At 41.2% G+C, this 21,096-nt stretch overlaps 1 protein-coding gene across 3 annotated transcripts in view; it reads left to right on the top strand.

Moving 5' to 3' along the window:
* The window catches only part of LOC137293824 (sodium channel protein para-like), a 95,793-nt gene that overhangs the window by 54,687 nt on the left and 20,010 nt on the right, over window positions 1-21,096 (top strand). For all 3 annotated transcript variants that reach the window (XM_067824584.1, XM_067824583.1, XM_067824582.1), the window contains exons 3-16: window positions 7,281-7,647; window positions 8,458-8,576; window positions 9,301-9,384; window positions 10,166-10,294; window positions 10,863-10,957; window positions 12,599-12,808; window positions 13,460-13,517; window positions 13,763-13,907; window positions 14,304-14,468; window positions 15,058-15,225; window positions 15,981-16,448; window positions 19,594-19,702; window positions 20,113-20,163; window positions 20,757-20,998. In XM_067824584.1, the coding sequence (XP_067680685.1) occupies window positions 7,345-7,647; window positions 8,458-8,576; window positions 9,301-9,384; window positions 10,166-10,294; window positions 10,863-10,957; window positions 12,599-12,808; window positions 13,460-13,517; window positions 13,763-13,907; window positions 14,304-14,468; window positions 15,058-15,225; window positions 15,981-16,448; window positions 19,594-19,702; window positions 20,113-20,163; window positions 20,757-20,998 (2,346 nt within the window). In that variant the 5' untranslated portion in view covers window positions 7,281-7,344. The remainder of the gene's footprint in view (window positions 1-7,280; window positions 7,648-8,457; window positions 8,577-9,300; window positions 9,385-10,165; window positions 10,295-10,862; window positions 10,958-12,598; window positions 12,809-13,459; window positions 13,518-13,762; window positions 13,908-14,303; window positions 14,469-15,057; window positions 15,226-15,980; window positions 16,449-19,593; window positions 19,703-20,112; window positions 20,164-20,756; window positions 20,999-21,096) is intronic.

Raw genomic sequence — 21,096 nt, 5'->3', positions numbered from 1 at the left:
CTACTTCAGAATAATTTAACATAAAACCCTTCCCCGGCAATCCCTCGACCCATCCCCGAGGTTTTGATCACCTTTAACAGATCCTCGCCTCGCAAAACACCTTTTCTTTCCGGAAGTGACATCACCAATCACCGCCACATCCGGCTTAGACAGTGTTTTGCCACATCAAAGAAGCGTTTTCACCAATCTATCCGAATCCATGTTAAATGTTAAACACCACGGCACTTGCGCCTCCCGACAAATAACACTCCGTCATGACTCCGTCATTGCCAACTAACAGGATATATTGCAAGTGACAGGGAACTTGAGATGTGTTTACTGAAAGTCGGCTGATGCTTCGGACGTTCATGGCGAGGAGGGCAAACAAAAGAGGCGTGGGTGAGTCGTGCTTCAATCAAATCCTGACCTATTCGGTCCACTGTCCATTGGCAACTTGTAGCCCCTTTCGGCTAGGAGATGTGTCCTTATTGGATTGTCTGGGCATTGTGGAATAATTACAGATGCCATTGCCGATGTCGATGCCGTTGCCGATGTCGTTGCCGATGCCGCTTACACCCAGTCCAGTACTGGTCGAATTCCACTAATTCGTTACATGACCGTGACTACGGATAGTGCCGTTAGCCACTGCGGGGAGATCCGGATATTGGTTGAGCACTGGAAGCTCGTGGCGCCCGCTCGGCCAAATTGAACGGTTGTGTCAGTGGGCAATTGATTTGGCTTTCTTCTCGTAAGTATTTTCTCAGTTCCCCGTCTGTAATCGGCGTTACGACTGTAATTTTAACACAAGGTTTTCCATAAAATCTGATAAACGATCCCTCTTCATCAAAAGTAGTGATTTCTCCCTAGCTGTGTGCGGGTGGTTCTGCGAATAGCACCCAAAGGCTCCAAAGAAAGGTTTCGATTTTCGTGCCATCGCTAGGATCTCCCAGAATCCATTTCTCTATGTGACCGAGCTCCTTACACGCCTCACGGCTCATACAGCATCGCAAGCCAGGATCATGGAAATCTTAAATGAATTCTATGTTGCTTGATGGATGAGTTCTTACTTACCCAGTCCTTGACGCTCTTCTTTACTGTACTTTAACAGACGTACACAGGAAATGACGCATCTGTTTTGGAAATACTTTCATAAACAAAGTATTGATTGTGACTTTCTAGTGGCAAACAGTGTGTACACAATGCCAAAACACCACACCAGTTGTGACGTGGCCAAGGCCTCGAGTCCCTGTCTATTATCTGAATAATGGATGTCCCCTGTGCCCTCTAGGGTCTGTTAATTAGGGAACCTTGTTTACTGAAAAGCTGACGTCCTCTGCAGTTTCTGAGGATGTGGTGGCATTGACAATGATTCTAGACGCCACACTCACACGCCCGCGGTCGCGCGCACGCACGCACGCACGCACACACACGCGCGCGCATCATATAAGTGTTATACACTCCACCACGACGCTTTACCCCATTTCACCTCACTCTGGTTTCACAGACAATAGCCGGATACATTTTACAGATATATGAAGCAATAGTCAATGACAATAATTTTAGTGCATTTCACGCAGTCAGTCAATCTTTCCGTATTTGCTTGTCGACTGTGGCGATGAGGTAGCGTTCGCTGGTCACGCCGAAGACCTGGGTTCGATTCCCCAATGAGTATGGTGTCTGAAGTACATTTCTGGTGTCCCTCGCCGTGCTTTTGTTGGAATATTGCTAAATTCACTGCTTGTGGGCTGACCTCATTGCCGTTGACAATGTCCTCTCTCACAAATGATGCACCACGATGAAGAAGGGCTAAAACAGTCCAATAGTCAACTATCTCCTCATTTTGGGTAGTATTCTAGCAGCTTCAGTTTATGATGTCTACAGCGATTGAAATAAATCGAAGATACTCTGTCATACAACATATGTTCAAACGCGGAGTTACTGGAGGCCAGATCTTTTAATGGCACAAGTCTCGAGGACATTTCGAAATTTGACGTGACTTTACGTGTGTTTGTGACCTGTCGATGCGCTCTTGTGTAGACCAGGTGTGATTAATTCTTGATAATGACTCATAAACACATTGATGGTATAACAGGGCTCTCACTGGATTATTTGCAGAACATGGTGAAATCGTTGATTAAATCTGCCTCGTGTGTCCGCTAACCTTCCTACCCGGTGGTCCAACGTCCAGAATAGCTGCCGAGTCTCGCTGACCCCGAATTGGACTGTCAGGGTTTTTTCTCGATTACGATTCTTGATTTCACAGAGCCATACGTATGCCCTTGACCTTGGTGGTAGGGATGTCAGACTAATGTTTGTGACGAATTCATATTTGGTTTCAAACAAGGTAAACACTCACTCACTCGCTCTCATTCACGCACACGCTAACACACTCACCCCCCTGCCTGCATTCGACGACCATAGAGCCAATACTCAGAGCTTCAAGAACGAGCACTGTAGACAGCTAAATATTGATCTAGTAGCCAACAGCGTCAAAATAAGCCGACCCACGTCATTTGGTGCCAGAGCAATATTTAACGTTTTTCTACTTAAACATGCGGTGTGAGGGGTTGAGTTATCCTCACACACCAACAACAGCATAAAGGCAGCCTAACATCCAAAGCTGTTTTCCTGGACAAGATGTTAGCGTCTGCGAAAACCCTCTTGCCCGCTGGTAGAGATCATTAGTCATCGTACAAGCTGGTATCGATTTGTGCCGCCGTTCTCTTGCTGTCCGTCAGTGTCATGCATGTGTCCATCTATATTAAAAGCGTATTGTCTAAATACCACCTTTATGAAGCTGGCATTAGCTGTGTGCAGCCGCATGATTGGGCTGAGCGTCTGGAACTGGGGGGATTACGTCAAGATACGTCAAGGCTAACAGAAGATACGTAATCAGGGACGACGTCGGACACAATATAGACAGGAATTACTGTACTGTATTTAACAGGACCAGTTATGTGATATAGGATGTGCAGTAAGGGAAATCGAAGGATGAAAGCAGTCGATGGTTTTATCGTAGAAACAAAACACAATGTTTATTAGGACTGCACGGTATTACCAGTATATAGGTATATCACAATACGCTTGTAAAACGATACGTATTGCAGTACTTTGTATGAGAGACGGTATATTTGGTAAAGTGAAGTTTTTGTGATTAGCTTTATGGTTTGAATTAAAATCTACACATACTTTCATTCGCTACGTCATTCAATGACAAAGCGACATACTGTGATACTATATATTGTATAAAAACAATCCATGACTATGCAACGTAATTTGGAGATTGCTGTTATCAGAACCATCTCATAAATGTTTTTGTGACTTATAATGTAGAAAATACATGTATGAACAACACGCACATTTAGTTGAGGATTGTCAAGCTCTTACGTTCCACATCAGAATACGTATAGGGTACCCGAATCGCATTGTATTGCAATTATATAATTCATTTACCAATACATAGCCCCAATAGTTACATAATGATTGCTTTGGTTATTGTCATCGCCCTGTGTTATTATGGCTGACAGTTATCAGGAGCGGGTGTGAGGGGTTTGAGTGGTGAGTTTACACTGTTTCAGGTCAATTCCAGCAATGTCACGATAGGGGACACCAAAGTAACGACCCATCACTGAAAGATTGATTGGCCTCATTCAGTCGAGATCAGGATGACACGCAGTCACAAAACCTGATCCAAACTGTAGGTCTGGAATAATCTTGGCTAAACCCATAAAGGCGAACAAAGGGATCGGATAGACGAGATTTGTGATCTGGATTGTCGAACGTTATCGCATCAGCGTGGATTGTTGCTCAGAATATCAATCACCTGATTGTCTGGTCCAGAACCGAATATTTAGAGCTGCAATAAACAATAAACAAACAGATATTGCTGAAGCTATATTGCTGTATGATAAAAGAGCACAAAAATATATGTGCACCCTCGATTCGGACACTGGTTTGGATTTGATACCCGATCCTGTTAAACTCAATAAATGCCTGGCGTTCTTTCTAAAACTGCACAATCACTAACTAATACACAAGGTGTTTGGTAATGGGGATGAACAGGAACAACGGGCATGGTTTAGGACAAGACAAGACAAGAACACCGGCATGTGGTTTCACAGTAACGTGGCCATTAGCTACCTGCTCCAGGATTGCATGGCTTAGGTTTTCATCGCAACGATGTCAACACTAACTTTAAAATTCAGCATATGAATTTTCCCTAAGGAAAGGTGTGTCATGTTATCATTCAATGTGTAGCATTCAACAGGATGAAGTAATGAGAAAAATGATAAACAGACTTAACCTTGGGTCGCGAATAGCTGCAACATTGCTGATGCGGCGTCAAGCAATATTCACTCACTTACTCACTTCATGAGAATGGTGACTTCATGAGGTCAGTTAGATTCAGATGCCGGCACCATGATGGATTCCGAAATAATGGTGCCTTCTGACCCTGTCTTTGTCGGAGTACGGGAATGTGTATGACGAATCCGGTTCCACTGGTGAATGCACGGACATTTGTATACAGGGACTACATTTGTCTCATGTCTCCGTCGGACCTGGTATATACAGGACCTTACACATCCGCAATGTGTTTATCTCATCCCTCGGACCTGATATATACAGGGCCTTGCATATCAATAATGTGTTTATCTCATCCCTCGGACCTGGTACATGCAGGACATTACATACCTGTAATGTGTTTATCTCATCCCTCGCACCAGGTATATACAGGACCTCACATACCCGTAATGTTTTTATCTCATCCCTCAGACCCGGTATATTTAGTACCTCACATATTAGGCAAGCTGTTTGCTTATCTCATCCCCCAGACCTGGTATATACAGGACCTTACATATCCGACAATGTGTTTATCTCATGTCCCTCTCGGAGTCTGACATTAGATACTCGGTAAAGGACACATCGAATGCCCCCTCGGACCTGGTACACATAGGAATTTATATATCCTGCACAGTGTCTATCTCATCCCTCGGGCCTGGTCTACACAGGACCTTACATATCCGACAATGTGTTTATCTCATGTCCCTCTGACATTAGATACTCGGTAAAGGACATATCTAGTGTCCCATCGGACCACGTATATACAGGACCTCACATATTCAGTAATGGAATTATGCCGTGTCCCGTGAGGCCCTAGTGGATACAAGCCGTTATTCACTGCATTATGGATGAATCATTTCAGCTCACATTACACGGGGTTTTCGTTGATTGCATATCCTATGTGACAGCTTGGCTTTCTGTGTGATACAGCTGCGATACAGCTGCAATACAGCTGGCTTTACAAGAAGGAAAATTGTGTTATACGGCACTAAGAAGCGCCAGTGTGACAATCTAATAATTGAAGAGAATGAGTTTCATGTCTCAAGTCCATGGGCTATTTTCTAAATGGACATTTTTAATATTGCTATTAGCGACATAAAATCATACCTATATACTCTTCAAACAAGTAGGACCTGAACATTTAATTTAAGGGGAAGTATAAGCGTTGATAAACCTTCCAAAGACCGACACATTATGAACGCATCACCACCCCTGAACACAACGCCACTGTAGACCATTAATTTTGACAATCATCTTACATCACACAGTTGTTTTTATCCGATTATTTTTCTTTTTTTTTTCATTTTTGTTGTTGTTGATGATGATTTTTATTTAAAATTAAAAAAAATCAGATGGATGTCAGTTTCACGTCATGTACCAATATCCCCCATATTTTCAATCGTTAAATAAAAAAAGAAGTCCCCTGCTTTTTAAGAGTATATATTTGTTGGAGAGTTACTGTCTGTCACTGGGCTGAAATATATTGGTTTACCGTGTTTTGTTGATGCTGTATTGTGAGAATGAGATGGCGGACTGGATATAATCATATGTTTTTTGTTTTTTTTAATTTTATTTTCGCATTAGATGTGAAACAAGGGTGTGACAAATAACATTTCCATAACCATACACAAATATCCATTTATGTTTTCGATCACCCAGGGGATTCCACGGCTAAAATAATTCGTCAGTCATATACCTGAATTGTGGATCAGATGCTTTCCAGTCACCTCCCAGGACTTTGGGCGGTTGGGTAGTCCAGTAGTCAATCCGTTCGCTCTTCACGCCGAAGACCCCGGTTCGACTTCCCACATGGGTACATTGTATGAAGCCCATTTATGGTGTTGCCCGCTGACATATTGTTGGAATATTGCTATAAGCGGCGTACAAATCAATTCACTCACCCCAGACCTGACCTTATATAGAACTATCGCTGTGTTGTAACTGGACAAGACGGGGCTAAATAACATTCACTGGCAAAGAAATGTTAAATTATGTGATTGGTTTTTTTTGAAAATTGAAGGACAAAGAAATCGAACACATTTTTCACACTCGAAATTCAAAAGAATTTATAGTTAGTCTTTTCACAATACGCGTGTTCAGCATCTTCACGTAGCTGCTTCCGAGGGATGAGGCATTTGTAGTTTGACGTTCAAAGCAACAGATGTGACACGTTTCCTTCATAAATACCATCCATTGTGATAGACGATGAATTTTGATGATCGATTGCAAGCAATAAGCTGTTATTGATTAAACATTTTTATGAATTCTGAACGCATATTAGAGCTGCAAAATCTGCTAATTTGCTGTGGAGAGCTGCAAAATTTTCATGACCAAAATCTCTTCAATCAACCAATCAATATGCTTCATTTTTACTCCGAAATTAAGGTTTGGTGAACCACGCTTCAGATATAGCCGCTACATCCCGATGTTGTGGATCAAGTTCGTGTATTGAGAGGTACTAACACGAGATAGCCTAGTGGTTAAACCGTCCGCCAAAGAGCCGGGTTCGACTCCCAATATGGACACGATGTGTGTGATACCCCGCTGTGATATTGTTGGAGTTTTGGCTAAAAGCGGCGTAACTCAAAACCCAGTCACTGAAACTAACAAACGGTACTAACACAGGTATCAGGTTAACAAGCACGTGTATTGATCCTTACCAACTGTACTAACACATACCTTCACACACACACGTCGTTAAAGCGCTCGCTCTCCACGCCGAAGGCCCGAATTCCATTCCCCGCATGGGTACATTTGGTGATATTGATATATCTAATGATATTGGTACAATATATCTAATATCGGTGTAAAACTCACTCACTCACTCACTTGCATATTTTCAGACCTTGTCAAGGTATTCGCTCATTTCTCAGTGACACTCTCCTTCAGACCCTGGCTCAATCATATATTTTTAACCCCTGTCAAAGATGCAAACTTATGACTCCATCGTATATTTTCAGACCCTGCCAAAGGTACTAAATCGTGTCTTAGCGGGCTTCCGGTAGTGTTGGATGAGGTGACGTCATGGATGAAGAGGGCGTCGAGGAATACCGGACCTTCCGCCCCTTCACCCGGGACTCCCTCTTCAATATCGAGAGGCGGATAGCGGAGGAACAGGCAGCAAAGGAGGCTCATAAACTCAAGGAGGCGGGTGACTCGGATGACTCTGAGGATGAGATTGAAGAACCAAGTCACCATGAACCTGACCCAAAGCCGAACCCAAAGCTGGAGGCTGGGCGCAAGCTGCCTCCATCCATGGAGGAAGGGTCCAGCCGGTTCGTGGGGAGGCCTATTGAGGATTTGGATGAGTACTATCACAACCAGAAGGTAGGTTCCTCTTGATGATTACAGAAAATGATGGCATTGTGAACACGCTTAAAGGAACTTAGCAAGCATAAAACGGACTAGGCCTAGATTTTCGAAGCTCTCTTAGTGCTAAGATAGTCGCAAGTGCCGTACATTAACATTAACTTACAACTATGTGCTACGAAAGCTTTTAAAATCAAGGCCCAGGGCCCCGTCCCGTTTCACAAAGCTTTCGTAAGCCTAAGATCTTGTAAATCTTATCGTAACAATCAATCGTACCCCCTATGCAGTGACACTGACTTACGATAACCGTAGTGCTACGAGACATTTAGTGAAAAGGGGCTGTGGGCATAGATGTTGGAAGCCCCCATAGCGCTAAGATAGTCATAAGTGCCATACACTAACATTAACTTAACGACTATCTTAACGCCATGAGAGCTTCGAAAATCTAAGCCCAGTTCTTTTTTATATTTATTATGTTGTGAATTGTTTATGTCCCGGCCATATTCGCTATGTTTTAATCGAAATGAGTATAACGAACTACGGTTACCACGAACTTCGTGATTTCGTCAGGGGCATAAGCCAAAAAAGAAATATACAAAAGATTGAGACACAATGTTTGTGCTGGTCAAAACACATACACGCACGCTTTAAATACATGTTTGTTGCAAAACTTGATAAAACCTTAATAATCATATAATAATTATTCAGTCTAATGCTGTACGCACGGATACTATTGATGCTGTGTGTTCATATGTTGATGATGGTGATCTTAGTCTTTTTTGATGATGTGTTAGAGCAGTATGTTGATGATGTTTCGTTGTCTTCCAGACATTCTGCGTTATCGGGAGGGACAAGACTATCTACCGCTTTAACGCTACTAATGCGTTGTTCGTCCTCAGCCCCTTCAACCCAATCAGGAGGGTCGCACTCTACATTCTCGTCCATCCATATCCTTTACCACATCAAACATTGTTTTTCAAGTTTTTAAAGAAAAGGCTGTTCAGAATATATCGCAGAAAGTAATAGCATGCATTCTTCACTGGCCAAACGCCTAGTGTTTTTGAAACTTAATAGTAATGATAGCGCCGGAATCGTTTAAAAGAACTGTCACTGCAAATGGGAAATGGTTTTGTTTTATTAAATTCTTTGCACGAACGAATAATATATATCCCATCTTTCTGACAAATTACTTCTGATTTATTTTATCAAATGGCCAAGTCATGACAATGAATTATCTTTTAACGAATTTTGTAAATGTTTCAAAAGTTTCAAAAGTCTGATTTTTATTGGCATTGCCTTTACTATTGGCATCATAATGCATTAGGTTGTACGTGTATCCACACGGTAATTGTCCTAATGAATAGATTGTTGGTAGTGGTAGAAAAACAAATAGATTTGTGGGATATACCTAAACGTATTTTTTATTCATATTATTTAACATTTATATATATTTATATATATTTAATTATTTAATGCTTTAATAAATGAATAGAATATATGGTAATGCTAAGTAAAATATAAGTATGTTGGATTCTGCTGGGGAAAAAATGTTTTTAAAAACTCCCAAATTCCCAAGCCTCTACAGCGGCGGGTTTAACAAATTATGCAACTGTCAGCTGTTAAGTGGTTTATTGTCAATCTCTTGTCAACATTCTTCCTTAACCTATGTACTCTATTTAGCGTTGTGGTGATGTTGACAATTATAGTCAACTGTGTTTTTATGACGATGACAGAAGGCCCGGAAGAATATGTCGAGTAAGTTATGTTTATTTGCATATCCAGTGAGTGAGTAAGTATTTGCATATTCTGATTGAAGCCGTTTAGTTGGTTATTGTTTTACGCCTCGAACTGGCTAAATCGCGTTGTTTGGAAATGAACACGCTATAACAAACAATCCAGTGTTGACAATGTATATATGCCCAGGGATATTGAATGTTGCTCATCATTTAACACATCTTTCAGCGTCACAGCTATTTCATGATGTTCTGTAAATATTTGAGTAAGTAAACGCAACCGGTGAGCGATGTTATGAGCAACAACAACGTCGGATATAATGGACAGGGTGCTGTAGTGCAAAACAACCTTAGCTCTAAGACTACCTTAGGTCTGTGTTAAGGTATGGGAGTTACAGTCACCTAAGTGCTGAGATCGCTTTATACAACGGCTCCCTGGAGCGCCAATGGTGATGATGATGATGGTGATGATGATGTGCAATAAGAAACATAAATAGGAAAATGTTAATAGATAAATGATGTTAATCAATTATTTTCGATTATTGATCGGTTGTAAGAGACCAATCATGAGATTTTAACCAAACACTAGAGGGGATGGTAGTGGTAGAGGAGATGATGTTAGTGGTAGTTGCGATGACGACGACGGCGACGACGACGACGACGATGATGATGATGATGATGAAGGAGAAGGTGATGATGATGATGATGATGAAGGAGAAGGTGATGATGATGATGATGATGATGATGATGATGATGATGATGATGATGATGATGATGATGATGATGATGATGATGATTTTCAGACAAATCTTCACTGGGATCTATACATTTGAAGCTACGACGAAGATCTTGGCCCGAGGGATTATTTTAACCCCGTTTACGTATCTCCGCGACCCCTGGAACTGGCTAGACTTTTTTGTTATTTCTATAGCGTAAGTACATTGCATTAAAACATCTAAATAACAAACCACCTGGACATAAACCATAACTCTAATTTGTTTAACCAAATTACTAGTATATCAAATATTCACAGAAATTACTAATTGTGGTTACTTGAATCGATGTAATAGTCTAAGTCACTTTAATTACTGTTCGGTGTATATAACGATATCAGTACATAGTACAATATATAGAGAAAGCTGTCCTAAATGTTTGTCACTATGATGATGGCAAGCCAGGACTAATCAGAGTGAGGATGGTTTTAAGCCGCTTTTAGCAATATTCAAGCAATATCCGGGCGGGAGACACCAGAAAATGGGCCTCACACATTGTACTCAATGTATGGGTAAATGTATTTTGAACAGCAGTGGAAGAGCACGTTTCTATAAAATGCAATCTCAGTAAGCGTTCATGTCTTCTACTGAAAATCTTGACAAAAGTTGCGTTTCTTTTGTTGTTGAGTATACTTTGTCAGATGTTCCCGTGGGTTTCAAGTAAACTAGAATTCATCCATTTCCATTTCATACATGTGAACTAACCATTAAAAAATATTTTTTCCAGATACTTGACCATGTGGATAAAAGTTTTGGGCAATCTGTCGGCCCTGAGGACCTTCAGGGTACTTCGAGCTCTAAAAACAGTAGCAGTTATACCAGGTACAGTTTCAAATCTGTTGATCACTGGATTGTCTGGTACAGACTATATGATTTACACACCGCCGCCATGCAGCTGGAATATTGCAGCTGGGGTGCAGCATTAAACAACAAAACAGCTAAACCAACCTTATCAAGGAAATATAGTTTGGTTTTTTATGTTTGTCGTTGAAGATCGCACTGCATTCCAGCTATATGAAGGCGGGTTGTAAATACTGGAATCTTGGCCCGACGATCCGGTGATCAACATCATGAACATCGATCAATGCAATGGGGATACGATAACATGTGTCAACCATGTCAGCGAGCCTGACTTCCAAATACCGTACGCGATACGCGCCCCTTTGGACAAGCATGAGTTTCTTAAGTCCAATACTAACCCGGAATTTCACAAATATCTAAGATACATGCATCACTGTTTAAAGATAGGTAGTCCTTCACATTCCTTCGATGAGGGGATGAATATGGTTTTACGCCGCTTTTAGCAATATTCCAGCAATATCACGGCGGGGACACCAGAAGTGACAGTCACACGATGCAAAGAAGATTTGATGGTTTTGATATTTAGTTGCTTGTTGTTTTAACCCCATGCAGCAATGTACCCTGTATACAAAGGCGTTCTCTAAATTTCACACTACACTCATCAGTTTTTCAGCTATGAGACTGTGGTCTGTAAATTTAACACTTCTGTCATGACAAAACTATCGAGTGATTGACATCATGAGCATCGGAAAACACAGTTCAGATACAGATCCATGCACCAACCACGCCAGGACACATCTCCCAGTCCCGATAATCGAACCTTCCTCAATGAATGGGACGCGTGAGTGAGTGAGTTACGTTTTACGCCGCACTCAGCAATATTCCAGCAATATGGCGGCGGTCTGTTCATAATCGAGTCTGGACCAGACAATCCAGTGATCAACAACATGAGCATCGATATGCGCATTTGGGACCAATGACATGTGTCAACAAGGTCAGTGAGTCTGACCATCCTATCTCGTTCGTCGCCTCTTACGACAGGCACGGGTTGCTTGAAGATCAATTCTAACCCGGGTCTCATGTAACACGTGAACACCTGAACCAGACCACAGACGTGTAACGCAGACTTAGTCGCCTCTTACGACAAGCATAGTCGCCTTTTATGACAAACATGGGTCGCTGAAGATCTATTCTACCCCGGGATCTTCACGGGTCAATGAATGGAATGATGAAGATCGGTTTTTACCCGGAAATGAGATATCTTGTTTGAATAAGCATTACTTCGCAGTTGAATGCCTGAACAAGCTTTCAGGACGGAGGGGTAGCCTAGTGGTTAAAACCTTCGCTCGTCACGCCGAAGACCCAGGTTCGATTCCCCACATGGGTGGAATGTGTAGAAACCCATTTCTGGTATCCCCCGCCGTGAGATTGCTGGAATAAGTCTAAAAGCGGCGTAAAACCATATTCAGTTACAGAACAGCATCGTGTTTTCAACCACAATGTTCCTCGGTGTATACCTAGCATTTGAAATACATACCGCATTGTTTTGAATCATCTTGGGCAAAATTGCAAAAGAATTATTTTCTCAACAAAACAACTGATTGATACTATTGCTTCCATGGCTTAACATCTCGATATAGCTTTGGTGTGATTTCCCCGCAGGATTAAAAACCATTGTGGGTGCCTTATTGGAAGCGGTCCGGCGTTTGAGAGATGTGATGATTTTGACGGTGTTCGTCTTGTCGATTTTTGCTCTGGTCGGCATGCAGTTGTATTCGGGAGGACTGAAACAAAAGTGCGTTATGAACTGGACCCTGGAGCTTGGAACAAATGTAACGGACGAGGAATGGCTGGCATTTGTCAATGATTCGGGTATGTAGTTGTTGTAACTGACTTGTTAATGAATGGAAGGGTGGTTGGATGAGGGAGGGTCAGTCAGGACTCCCCACCCCCACCCTCCAAATAACTTCCTTTAGTAATTCTTGGGTTTAATTACATTAATGTACATACTCCCACGTTGTTGCAGTAGGTGTACGTTGTTATGTCCCTTGGTACGAACTCCCAACACTGTTTGTGATCTGTCGCATGGCCCCAGTCCTGCATTTGTAAACGTCGGTGAGGTTACTCTGGAAGGAATTGTCGCGGAAAGGAGCTTGCTCTGATGCTTTTCCAATAGTTTCTGCCTGACAAGATGTTCGCGATTTTTGTATTTACAGTGTTTCATGCACAGCAAACCATTCGCCAGATAACCTAGGTCTTCGTTTAACTGAAGCATCATATTCACAATCGTGTATATAATGTACTGAACAGCAAAAGAAACGCAATTTTAGAAAACAAATTAAATCTTGTAAAGGTAAGCCTTCATGTTTGTCTTCTGCTTAAACGCTTGGCACAAAGTCGCGTTTCTTTTGCTGTTCAGCATAGTCCGCCTCAAACACTCTTCAGTAGCCACATATACATACACTGTTACTGCTTGACTAATAGAAACCGTTTGACTCACAAATTGCTGTTTTTGACGTTCAGACCACTGGTGGAAAGTGGGTGACGATTACATTGTCTGCGGAAATGGCAGCGGTGCAGGGTAAGCACTAGAACTTTGCAAAATCTTGCAGTTCATGTTTTGAGGATTACTCGAAAGTACTTATTGTAATAGACATTACTTTAATAAAACTTCGGTCAAACAGTTATTTTATATTTTCTTGTACGTACCAAACCATGTAGATGATCCTTCATATATATAATATAAATATAAAAACATAACTGGATAAATAACAATATTTGGAATATTGTTGTCTGTCACTTAACACTGACCCACGCTGTCTCCAGTGGATGCAAGGAAAACTACACGTGTTTACCCGATCTCGGCGAAAACCCCAACTTCGGCTTCACCAGCTTCGACAACTTTGGCTGGGCGTTGTTGTGTGCCTTCCGCCTCATGACACAGGATGCCTGGGAGAGTCTTTACAAGCTGGTGAGTTTCCTATGGTGGTGATGGCCATTATGTCATAACTGAATTAACGATGATGATAATGATGATGAGGAGGAGGAGGAGGACCATGATGATGATGATGATGATGATGATGATGATGATGATGATGATGATGATACTGTGTATCGTTTCTCACCATTTCCAGGTTCTAAGGTGGAGAGTTTCTGTTTTGGTCATTATCATAATTAAATGAGCGATGATGATGATGATGATGATGATGATTTATCGTTTCTCACCATTTCCACGTTCTGAGTTGATGAATTTTCTATGGTGATGTTGCTCATTAACATAATTAAATGAACGACGACGACGACGACGACGACGATGATGATGATGATGATGATGATTTATCGTTTCTCACCGTTCTCTCATTTCCAGGTTCTGAGAGCGGAAGGTTCTGCTCACGCAATGTACTTTGTCCTCGTTATATTGCTGGGGTCTTTCTACTTGGTCAACCTCATCCTCGCTATCGTTGCCATGTCGTACGATGAACAACAGAAACAGGACGCTGCTGACGCCGCTGATGAGGCTGCCGAGAGAATGGTAGGGAGGGGGGAAGGGAAGAGAAAGACTTAGATCATCTATACTGTTACAATAAGTGTGTTTAGTTTTAGTCGCACTAAGCAATATTCCAGCTATATGGCGACAGTCTGTAAATAATCGAGTCTGGACCAGACAATCCAGTGATCAACAACACGAGCATCGATTTACGCAGCTGGGAGACAATGTCATGTGTCAACCAAGTCACCGAACCTGACCCCTCGATCCTGTTAGTCGGTGTTTATTTCAAACATAGGTTGCTGAAATCATTTTTATTTATTTATTATTAACAGCAACCATTTTTATTTATTTATTTTTTAATAATAGTGAAGGGTGACAGTTGCTGACATGCCTTAAACGAGATGGTGTCTCAAATTTTGGAAGGCATCTTTAGTAGAAATCTCAAAGTACTTTAGAGAAGGTTTTCTATATCACCATGGTTAACCTTTCGTAACAGGGTAATATAGGGGTAGGGTTAAAATAAAAAGATAATCAACTGTAAGTGAGTAAACATAAGATATATATTAAAAGGGAATACAACATGTTTGCATATGAATAAACCTATTTACCATACCATTTCATTGAATAATAGGAAGAGGAAGAGAGACGGGAGATTTTATCCCAGATGACTAAGAGTCCATCCGATGCATCCTTCAAAAGTGACCAGTATAATTCGGACAAGGCGGAGGACAAAGAACGGGTCAGTTTAACGTCCGACCAATCAGGCGGCAGTCATCTCCATCCGAACTCCAAGAAACGAGTACGTTATGTGTATTCTAACGTCAGATGTATTCGTTTCCGTTTTCGAAAGAATGGAATTTTTGGCTCCTCATATTATTGCCCTTATTTTTTTCTCTATTTACACATAAACACATACAAACAAATATCACTTTCTTCAGATCTGGAATTTTGTATTGATCTTTCAGAATGACACTTTTTATCCCAAATCCCCCTCTAAACTGGGTATTCCAGCAGAATGCGGAAACACCATTACTTTGGAATGCTCCACTATTTGCATGGACGATACTTACGATCGCCGGACCACGATGAATTGCGTTCTAACATTGATTGGGGCATGCATTTCCGTCTTAATTCTAGCGTGTCATATCCGCCGTTTCTATCCGTTCAGTCTCACTTCTTTAGCTATAGGAATTAGGAACACCTAGATCGAGCCTCGGAGACCGGTACTGTAAAGCACACTGCTGCTTTTTTGATGTTCACGCCTTGAAGCAAGCTTTGCATGGCTAAATTTGCTTAGCACTGTTTCCCTCACCCCTATCTTGTAGCAGATGTTTGTCTTCCAACTCGAAATCATTCGCCTTTTCGCTTTGGAAAAGTCAGATTGTATCTTCCGACTGACTGAATGATTACGAGTTTTTGTTGTAACCCTGTTGTCTTCGTGTCACGTGTCGTAAAAGCGCCCCCTGGCGCTGTCGTGCGGCATGTTGTCTGCTGTCTGTCTGTGTGTCTGAGTGTGGTGTGGCGCCCCACTGACGCTTGTGTTCAATGTTTCAGGGCAGTATAAGCCTCCCCGGCTCGCCGTTTGCGTATCGTCGAAGCAGTAAGGGGAGTCAATTCAGTTGGAAGAAAAAACCCAGCGGCCGGGCAACCGACCGGCAACCCCTTGTTTACCAGACATTGGAAAGTCTTCCGCTTCCTTTTGCTGATGATTCCGCGGCAGTGACGCCATCGTCAGAAGATCTATGCAATTTTCCTTTTCACAAGAACGCTCCCAATGGCAGGCGATATAGTTTCGCTTCACAAACACGGAGACATTGGCCGGACGCCAGACCTCCGTCAAGAAGAAGCAGTTTCGCTTCCAACGTTAGTCGGAACTCTCGTACTAGTAGATACTCCGTGCATTCCCCGCTGGATCCTTTAAAAAAAGAGAGCAAAATGGATACTTTGTTTAACTTTACCCGCAAAGGGAGTCAACGTGTCCCAGATGTAGTGGTGGACAAGCCACGACTGGACAGAGATAATGTAAGTCCACAGTGAAACCGGATGGACATGAGACCGTTGAGCCCCTTTGTTTCACCTCCGTATCTGTTTCACAACTTACCTTTCCTTTCACGTTAGATTTGTGTGATCTAGGGTTTACACTCCGTCCCATCTGGCCACACTCACACACTCTCGTCACCACTCGACACTTTCCGGAATATTTTCCGGAATAGCCCGAGTTGTCACGGGTGACACACATTGCACTCTGCTGAAGCTACTGTCCTGCTGGGCCTCCTTTCACAAAGCACTAAGGTGATCGTAAGTCACTAAGGTAACCTTAGTGCAATGTTAAAGAAAGGGATTTAAGGTTAACCTTAGCAAATGTTTTGTGAACGGATCCATTCGTTGTTAAAGAATGGAAGTTAAGGTTAACCTCAGTAAAGGTTGCTTTGTGAATGGAGCCCCTGGTTGACAAGAAGTCAAGCTTTGCATGCAGATCCGTCCGCCTGGTATATGCCACACTCACCAGTTGTCATATCCCTTTCTAAAAACTAATGAACACACTATAACCTATATAATTCCATTTCCTATTTGGATAAGGCGGTATGACAAGTCTAGCGTTGTAGTAGGCACTGGGAAGGAAGGCCCTGTAAGGATGTCAAAGGACCAGGGTGCTGTTGTACAAAGCAAGCTTAGCGCTAAGACTGGCTTAAGTCTATGTTATAGGTATGGGTGTTTCGGTCACCTTAGCGCTAAGATCGCTTTGAAAAAGGCACCCAGATCTAACGCAATGTGGACATGTAATTGTACTGGCGCTCTTATTCCAAAATAATATCATTGATTACGTTTTGTTGTATTTTTGCAAATGGCAGGAGTTTGCACACGCCATCATATCATATGCTATGGTGGCATGCCAAAGAATAAGTGCAATTACCTTTACTTCCAGCAATAAGGAGTATCTTTTGTCATACCACATTTGGATAGTTAGATTTACTTTTACTTTATTAAACAGAAACTTGTGTTATGGAATCCATCGTCCATAAATTGTATTTATTAAATTAAAAATCCATCATACCAACCAATAGGAAGAGGGATAAAATATCCAAAAACAGCAGCGATAGGTTTTAAAGTCTATTCCAAACAATGAAAATGATAATAATAATCTTTATGATAATCATGGTTGGTAATCCATGCCTTAGTGTCTCGAAGGGGAGATAGCCCTTTATGCACTTAGAGTAAGACATTATATGTAATTGAGAATCTAGATTTTTGTAAGGAGTTGGAATAAAAGGGCGAACATCCTTGTGTCGAACTGAAGGTGCCATGCCAAAGGAGCTCGATATTCGAGGTCTGACGTATTATTGGAGATTATAAGTTACTCTGGAAACAACACTAGAGGCAGGCTGTTCTCGGTTCACATATCGGGGCAGGAAGGTGAATTCGAAACATTGTAATTCGACAAAACCAAGTTCGACACAATGAGGTTCGAGCGTATATCGATATATCCCAGACCATCACTGATTCGTCAGTCCGATGTGTAGAAATGAAGGAGGCTTTGCTCCTTTGGCTGCAGTGTTGAAGAATATTTCTGAAGAGACCAAATATTTCGTTGTATGGCCGTTCGGGTATCACAATGGAGCATTCTTAAGGTTAAAACACACGGGTCGCTTTCCAATTCACAGATAAACCAGAAACAAATGTAGCGAAGAGTCAAAATCTGTCTCCCACAAACCATATTGTGAATTGAAACATTCAAAATCCAAAATTGAGAAAAAATAAATCCGATTCAAATTAAGTGACACATTTTGTCTGGTTCAGTTTAAAAACCGTAACTAAACATTGTTCTTGGCTCTATTTAGATGTTATATACATAACATATAGATATTTAACAACTGTACATATAATCTTTAATAAAAATAACTTTATCTCCGTAACAACGATGTTAATCCTAACATTCCGTACACAATTTGTTTAACCATGAAAGCTATATCGGGTGATGGTATTTATGTCTGAAGATAGAGTGCTCTTGTAAAATAGCCATGTCACCAGAAGTTCAGTATTGTTTTAAACATGGATGAGGAAGAGGAAAAGGATAAAAATCTAGACTTTTGTAATCGTATATTGTTGTGAGTAACATATATTCCAAATTTGAACGGAATCGGAGTTAATTAATAGTAGCAGTTTATCCAGTTACAGGGGAGTGAGTACAGCTGAAAGAACAGCCAGACGAGGGCTTAAAGATACTAATTAGTAGCTTATAACAAAAGGGATCATTTATTTGGATGAAATGATATGTTTCAGAAACTATTGAAAACGACAGCGAGCATTTATCGTCCCAAATTGTACTGCTTGAGCTATATCACGATTAAATGAAATTACAAAGGCTATATTGCTACATTGAAATGTCATTACAATATTTGCTACCTGTCGTGATATCATCATTACTATGGTATTCCTAACATAATATTTCACAAGCTGGTCATGTTGTACAAGACAAAGCTTGTTACTGTTCACAAACTGAAAACAGGAAGTATTTTGAATAGATTATCAATATCAATATGTTTTTCACCAAATCAATGTATTAACACTAACAGAAGTTAGTTTACTGCAGTCGGGCTGGATTCAATGTCTATAATAAGACGAAAGAGGTAGCTCGTCACGACGTGACACAGACAACCAGAAGCTATTTATTTATTTATTTTTCTATTTTTATTTTTGTTGGTATTTTTTCCAGGTACATACGTGTATGAACGTGTATGATATTTATTTTTTATAAAGAAGTTTTAATGAAGCGAAGTTCATATCCAGGTCAGTAGGGTGAATAGTATTTACATGTTAAGACTTGGCAAGTGCTGTTTTAGAGATAACTCTATCTCACTGATACAGTAGACGAAGCGTAACAACGGAAACCAGATTTGTTGTTTGGAAGCCTTAGTATTTCATGAGCTCCGTAATTTTACAAGTTTAAAAATAACTCTATTTATCTGTGGTATCTAAATTAACAACTCTAACAATTCAGCTCTAGGAGGGAGACGGATAAATCTGAATTAATTACAATAAAACGTTTACGGTAAATAGATAAATAGTATTACCATACCTCAAGAGGAACTCAACCCCTTAATCCCTTTTTCTACTTTGCAGGTTTTGTTACATGTGCAGGTGCTATTACCTTGTCACTTTGTTTCAGGACTCCGTTAGTAGTCTAGGGTCAGAGTGCGTGGGTGAAAAACAAAAGATGTCTCCCACTAACACTTTCCTGTGTCCGTCGCCCACAGCTGCTAATGTCGATATCAAAGGTAACTGCCACCCTGTTGCTTATTTGGAGATATATTATGCATTGTTGTTGCGTCCTTGATCTTAACTGTCTTAACTGGTCATCTCGTTGTAGAGTAGTGTTTGCTCTGTCCATTTTGAAATCAACATGAAATCGGTCATATCTGATGATTTGTCTCATAATTTTGGACGTTCGAGTGCAAAAGTTGTTTAACAAAGGATCATTAGTTTGTTGTCACTTTTTGAAACCGACCCATATGCTGATAGGACCGCCAGGTAATCGACAGGGTCCGTTTGGTGTCACAGTTGGCCAAACTCAAACTGGTACCAACCATCAGCTCATGCAATATTAAACGGTACAAAACATTACTCTGTAATCCAAATTTCTTGTCACTCATGCAATAGCCCTGCTGATGTCGTATTTCATTTTCAGATGTGATGGTTCTCAAAGATCTCATTGACCATGCTTCTGGCCACAGGAGAAGTGAGTTGCCTACCTCGCTCCATTGAGGATCACCATTTCAGTTCTAAATTATACCTTGGAATTTCACCACAAAATGTCCAATTTCGCTAAGTACACTCCTTGGACCTTACAATAATGCTTTTTAATATTTAGTTGTAGATATGTAGGCAGTTTTCTTTGTGAAAAACGAAACGTCTGTCTCGTCTCATCTAATATGATGCAACATGTTTGGGATATTTTACACTGGCTTTGATGAAGTATAAGTGTAACCGATCATGTATCATGGAGTTATGTCCCTTGTTTCCACAAGCTCCTAACAGCAATGTCCCGCTGGTGGAGCTCTTAATGCCATGGTTGCCATTAGTAACGGCTCATTATGGCAAACGGCTACAGCCACTCCGGACGTTGGGTTCTCAATACGCTGTGTGAAAAGGTAAATGAATATGTCCCTTGAACATGTTTCTGCGGTTTCATGAGAGTTGGAAATACCTCACACCTTTGTTACTTTAGGTTTTACCCAATGTTAAGGCGACATGCCGTAACATTGCTCTAATACTTTAAAGCCTGGCCTTGACCTCTAATGACACCTTTTCACCCCTCTTCCTCCTGTTTAGGTTTCATGAGCGTTGTAAGCGTCCAGCCAGAAGCAGTCCGCGACAAGCTGATGAACTATTTGTGCTTATGGAACTGTTCGCCAAACTTCAAAAAACTGCAGTATTTTGTGAGTCTGTTCATCATGGATGCCTTCGTGGACCTGTTCATTACATTGTGTATCGTAGTTAACACCGGCTTCATGGCTTTGGACCACTGGGACATGAACGAAGAATTGAAGAGGGTGTCAGAATTTGCCAACTTAGTAAGTGCTCGAGATTTGTCTTAACATCTCTTGACATACAAGGTCTCTTTCAACAAAACATTTGCTCAAATACTTCAGATACACAGATTGATATGCTT

Source organism: Haliotis asinina, chromosome 8, assembly GCF_037392515.1.
Source record: "Haliotis asinina isolate JCU_RB_2024 chromosome 8, JCU_Hal_asi_v2, whole genome shotgun sequence".
In the NCBI taxonomy this organism is placed as follows: domain Eukaryota; kingdom Metazoa; phylum Mollusca; class Gastropoda; order Lepetellida; family Haliotidae; genus Haliotis; species Haliotis asinina.
The sequence above is the reverse complement of the archived record's forward strand: the minus strand, read 5'-3'. Positions and strand labels throughout refer to the sequence as shown.